This window comes from Etheostoma spectabile, chromosome 13 (assembly GCF_008692095.1).
Source record: "Etheostoma spectabile isolate EspeVRDwgs_2016 chromosome 13, UIUC_Espe_1.0, whole genome shotgun sequence".
Classification (NCBI taxonomy): domain Eukaryota; kingdom Metazoa; phylum Chordata; class Actinopteri; order Perciformes; family Percidae; genus Etheostoma; species Etheostoma spectabile.
Window position 1 is genome coordinate 7381863 of NC_045745.1, and position 6393 is coordinate 7388255.

The following is a 6393-nucleotide window of genomic DNA, read 5'->3' on the forward strand; positions in this document are numbered from 1 at the left end:
CTACAAATAAACATATCCAGGTGTTAGAATGGCCAAGTCAAAGTCCAGACCTGAATCCAATCGAGAATCTGTGGAAAGAACTGAAAACTGTTGTTCACAAACGCTCTCCATCCAACCTCACTGAGCTCGAGCTGTTTTGCAAGGAGGAATGGGCAAGAATTTCAGTCTCTCAATGTGCAAAACTGATAGAGACATACCCCAAGCGACTTACAGCTGCAGCAAAAGGTGGCGCTACGAAATATTAACGAAAGGGGGCTGAATAATTTATGATTCTCATTATAAACTGTAAAGTGTCCCCTTCCGTTAAATGACATGCCACAGCATGTTACCACTATGTACAACTGTTAATGTCTCTACCATAAAGACAGAATGTCAGTTTGTCAGTATTATGTCTTTATTTATTTAATGTAAATAAACCAAATTTCTATACTACCAAAGACAGGTATGAACTAAAATAATACATTTTATTTTAATATTTTATAATTTATTAACTAGACTCTCAAAGAGTAACAGGTATCTCTCAGCCTTGTCAGATGCTGCTCTCTCCCTCACCTCTTCCCTCTGGCCTGTTCATTGGGACATGAGGAGGACGGGGAGGTGACAACCCCACCTGTAGTGGCTGTCAGATTTGCAGCAACTACCAGAGGCAGACTTATTGAGTCTGCCCTTGGCGTGCTGCATCCATCTGACTTCACCACTGATCGCAGCAGTCACCCCACCTGCATCCACCCCTTTTCCTGTGGGAGGATCCCTAAGTTCCTAAACATAAACATTAATGAATTAACATTAGTAAATTTGCATAATTAGTTTTCTCCACAAGTCCAAATAGTACATACTGGTATGAACTTCTTAATTCTATGTTAAATTACAAGCATGCCCTACAACTTCACCACTGAAACAATGGTAGGTTACCTTATATTTCTCTTTTAAATTATTCCATTTCTTCATGGCCTGTTTGACTGTGATAGTCATGCCAGACTTGCTTATGAAGACACTGGACAAAGGCAGAAAACAAAAAAACAGGACAACCTCACAGACATTAGTAAGACTACTAGCACTGACAACAAATATAATAACATTTGAGCGTGGTGTAATTTACTGAGTATCCAAAAATAAAATTACCTTACATTTATACCTTAACTAATACCTGCACAACTCACATGCATTGACATAACACAACTACATCAAAACTTCCTGGTGCTTTTGTGGTTATTGTATGCTTTAGTACTGATCTCATCTGATGTAAGCCCTTAAAAAAGTCATGTGGAACTCCTGCTGGAATATTCATAATAATGCAGGCTGTGATCTATTTTTACAATCTGAAATTTTTGCATGCATTTTTGTAAGGGAGGGGACATTGAGTGCCATAAATGGCATCTTTAATGATAGACTTATTATTATTATTATTATTATTATTATTATTATTATTATGCAGACTCACTCCCATCCACTTTTTGAAGTACTCCTCCTGCCAGTAAACATTGGCACTGCGCCATTCAATCAATGCCCTGGTTTTCCTCAGTTGTCCCTTGATAAAAACAAAAAACAATTACAACAATACACGGAACAAAACTCAGAATGTAATGACAGAAAAACAGCGGAAAAAATGTTTTAAATATCTTACAGTTATGGACCTGGCTTTTCTCTGCCATTGTTGCGGCTGCAGTGGTCTGTCTAAATGTGGGGCAAGAGGGGTCTTGAAAATTAAATTATTGATTTAATAATAGACGTAAATTGTGAAAAACGTACCACTTCTTTTGCATCTGTGTACCAGAAACCGACCGCGCTTTACACCCAAATTGAATGCTGGGATATTGGCCCTGCCAAGTTCATACAACTTACCATCCAATGTATCCTTGGTAAAATGGGCGTGTCAAGATCACATCTGGGAATTTAAACTGTTCTTGGCGAAATGCAAACTTATGCATTGGGTCAGTTTGGCCACTTTGGCCACCGAACATGATGTTTAACAAGAACACAAGAACACAAGTCCAGAACACAGATTGAGAAACACCCATGGTGTCTACATTTGTGTTAATTGTTGGGGAAATAAATACCTGTTGATCTGCATCAATCATCATCCTCTGCCTCAAGCCTACCGCTGTATTTATCCTGACACATACATACGTAGCAAACTCAGCAGAGCTCAGTCCGTAGGGACTTGGGTTGGGAACCGGTTCAAGTCTGGACCAAAGTATGGTGGTAGACTGGAGAGGTGCCAGTTCACCTCCTGCGCACTGCCAAGGTGCTCTTGAGCAAGGCACAGAAGCCCCGACTGCTCAGGGTGCCTTTCCATGGACAGCCCCCTCACTCTGACATTTCTCCATTTAGTGCATGTATGGGTACTGAGCTTGTGTGTAATAACAACATAAATTGTAATTTCCTCTTGTGGGACAAGTAAAGGATACATTATTATTAATATTATGTAGCTAGTTCTGTAGCTATTCTACTGGGGTTATCTATTTAGCAACTTCTTTGATGTAGCATTATATGGTATACAACATACCATCTCATTAAACACCTTTTATTCATTCAATTTATTCAAGTAGATCTTTTATGAACTGAAATGTTTTGACTGATAATGGTTAATGAAGTCAAATGAAATTACTTTTCAAGGCAGCATGCCAGAAAGTCTAGGTATGAATTTCCATTTACAATTTGCGTTTGGCCTTTAAACCCAAACCAGAACAACCTGGTCGATGTTCGTTGTCGCAGTTAGTGAACAACTTGTCAAGTGACTTCCCCTGCTTCATGTTGATGTCATCACTGTGAGACTCCCCTTTGCTTTCAGAGTTCCTTTTGGATCCATGGGTGCTAATTATACCATTTAAATCACCTGACTGTTCATGTCCGTGTTCAATGTCATTACTTTGGGGATTACCTTTGCTTTTGGAGATCTTTTTGGAGCTGTGAGAGATAATTTCACCATTTAACTCATCATCGGACTGTTCCTGTCCAATGTCTTTACTTTGGGGATTTTCTTTGCTTTTGGAGTTCTTTTTGGAGTGATGGGTGATACTTTTACCATTTAACTCACCATCGGACTCCCCCTGCTTCAAGTCAATGCCATTACTTTGGGAAGTGCCTTTTCTTATGGGATTCTTTTTAAATCCATGCTTTAAGATTCTCTTACATGTCTTCCAAACTGAAGTCTTTTTCTGTTTGACTTCTCCATAACAGACCTCTGCCTGCCTGGGAAGGTCTTTGAGCCTTTCTCTACCCTTCTCCTCCAAGGCTCTGATTTTTACTTTTACGTTTACATGAAGTAGGTTGTCATTCATCAGGAGTCCATCACTTTCTTGGGGTTCCATGTTGGCTTCCGTGATTTTGGCCTCTAAGTCATTGTTTTTTTGGAGTATGGGCTTTTCTTTGTAGATGTCTTTGTTTGTTGCGTCCAGTTGCTTAATGTTTGCCTGTAGGGTATTGTTGTCTCTTTGAAGCATGTTCTTATCTTCCTGGATGTCTTCATTTGTTGCCTCAAGTTTGTTGATTTTTGTCTGTAGGGCCTTGTTGATGCTCTGGAGTATGTCTTCCTGGAGTTCCTCGATTGTTGCCTGGTTTTGGGACTGGGGGAGATGGCATTTATGCACCAAGTTCTCGCAGTTTAACTTCATATCATAGAGTTGTACCTTAAGATCCTCGTTTTCTACCATAAGCTTCTTATTATCACACAGGACGTGGCCAAGTTCTACCTCAAGGTTGATGTGGTCCATGACGTCTCTTTCTACCAGGAGAGCGTCATTGTTTTCTGGCCGATCTTTGTTTTTTTCCAGGAGGTAGCTGTATTCACACCTAAGGTAACCCAGTGCGCGCTGAAGATTACCATAGTTTACATTCATATCGTCGATTTCTACCCGGAGGACAGCATTCTTGTTTCGTTCTTCCTCAATTGTTTTCTTCAAGCTTTCATTCTCATCTTGGAGACGTTGACTGCTTTCCATGACATCTTTTTCCACCTGGGAGTGCCCTTCTACACCCTCTTTCAGTGCCTGGATGACAGCATTGTTCTTACACTCATACTCACTTTTTTTCATTAAGCTTTGATTATCTTCTTCGAGAGCTTCTTTGGGACCGCTTATCCACCGGACATGCACTTTCCCATATTCTTCTGATTGGAAGACAGCATTCCTGTTACGTTTATCCTCAAATATTTTTTGGACTTCCCTTTTGATCTTTTCTCGGAAAGCTTGCTTGCTTTTTAAAATGAGTTCTGCATCGTTGTTGTTGCTGTTTTCCTCCATTATGTTTTTCAACTGTGAGTTCTCTTCAAGATCCTGTCCATCTACCTGGAGGACAGCATTCTTCTCAAGCTTATCAATAATTATTTTCTTCAATCTTTGGATTTCTTCTTCCGTGACGTTTTTCAATAACACGTTCTCTTTGAGATCCTGATTTTCTGCCTGGAGGACAGCATTCTTGGTTTGTTTTTCCTCAATGATTTTCTTTAAAGTTGCAATCTCTAGTTTAAGATCTTGATGTTTCCTCCAAAACACAGAATCTTTGTCATTGGTGATAATGTTTAATTTCCTCAAGAGTTCCTCACTGCTGTTCTTATAAAAGCGTTTGTCACTATCAAGCTTCTTAAATTCTGCCTTGATATTACCAATGTGCATTTCTAAGATATCCATTATATTTAGTTTTTTAAGTAAAGCCTATTGTTGATGCAGTAAGATGTAGCTACTAAACACTGAGTGTGTGCTACGAGTTCTGGTAATAACTTACTGATACTTGAGACGATAGACTGAATGATGGGACGAACAATTCGTTAACAAATCTGAAATTGAATGAGAAATTATGAAATTACTCCTCTGCTCTGTGTCTGTTGTCCCTGTCTGTGGAAGAAATGTTACAAGGAATCTAAGATCAAAGCACAAATGTGTCATCAGAGAATGATGTCACATGGAATCTTAGATAGAACACGTTTACTGTTTGCCATAGTTACTGTTGCTATGCCTGTCAGTAATGAATAGAACTCTCAAATACATTTCAAAAAATAACAAGACATTTTCTTTTTAAATCAACATTAGTCCCACACAGTGTAGGAATAATTGTACAAACATATTTACAGACATTTATAACTTTATACATAAGTCGTGTTTCTTTAATTAGTCAATGTGTCATGAAAAACATTCAAGGATATCACCTATTCTTCCCTAAATACAGCTAAATAACTTAAATCTTGGAACTTGTATGTGTGTGCATGTTTAACTGCACACTGTTTAACAGTTTGGGAACGTTATCTCTCTCAGTCCGAAACCGGTTGAAACCAACTGTAGTAGGAATCGACCAATCTAAATGAGGCAGGTGTGAAAGCCCCCTAAAGGCCTTTTACAGTCACCGTTCCCGACCTGTCATGCGACAATGTGACGTCAAAATGACATAGATCTCGCTGGCGTGCCACGATTTAAAGTGCGCTACCAGAGGTCAAGCACCACTCCATTTTTTTCAGCGGTGCACGACAAAGAGAAAACAGGAAGCATGGACCAGCTTAAGGGCAAGATTCTCAGAATGACTCCAAGTCTCTCTGGTAAACTTACTGGGTTAAGAGTTCTTCTTTTGTGGTGAATGAAATGATGATTGAAATTATTTGACAAAGTAGGTAATCGAACCGTCAATATTGCAGTATTCAAAGTTCTTCTCTTTGTCTATTATCCTCATGTTTCATGAGGATACTGTACTCACCATATTTACGTCTGGCGTTATCAGCCAGAAAGCTGCTATCAGCCAGGCTAAAGCTAATATGTTAGCCTAAAGAAACAACCAGAAAGCTGCTATCAGCCAGGCTAAAGCTAATATAGTTAGCCTAAAGAAACAACCAGAAAGCTGCTATCAGCCAGGCTAAAGCTAATATAGTTAGCCTAAAGAAACAACCAGAAAGCTGCTATCAGCCAGGCTAAAGCTAATATAGTTAGCCTAAAGAAACAACCAGAAAGCTGCTATCAGCCAGGCTAAAGCTAATATAGTTAGCCTAAAGAAACAACCAGAAAGCTGCTATCAGCCAGGCTAAAGCTATATAGTTAGCCAAAGAAACCCAGAAAGCTGCTATCACCACTAAAGCTAATAGATTAGCTAAAAACCAACCAGAAAGCTGCTATCAGCCAGGCTAAAGCTAATATAGTTAGCCTAAAGAAATAACCAGAAAGCTGCTATCAGCCAGGCTAAAGCTAATATAGTTAGCCTAAAGAAATAAAGGGTCCGTCTGTCCCAGCTAACGTTACGGTTTGGAGCCGCGGCTACAGAAGCCTGTGCCTGATCTAATGTAATTCCCACTGATTTAATTGTTCGTGGATACACAGAGTTTGTTCCTAGTGGGCGGGACATGCAGGTCTGATCAATTTATCAAACTAACGAGCTGGCCCTACTAGTCGACCACAACCTGAAATTTAGAGGAAG

The 6393-nt window shown here is 39.5% G+C and overlaps 1 protein-coding gene across 1 annotated transcript; it reads right to left on the reverse strand.

Annotated features, from left to right (window-relative positions):
- Positions 1-430: 430 nt before the first annotated feature.
- On the reverse strand, positions 431-4823 carry LOC116700972 (putative leucine-rich repeat-containing protein DDB_G0290503; the record flags this gene model as incomplete). Its single annotated transcript, XM_032534486.1, is given in 2 exon segments — positions 431-1528; positions 1625-4823. A coding segment is annotated over 1 exon segment (1977 nt). The 5' UTR covers positions 4629-4823.
- Between the last annotated feature and the right edge of the window lie 1570 nt (positions 4824-6393).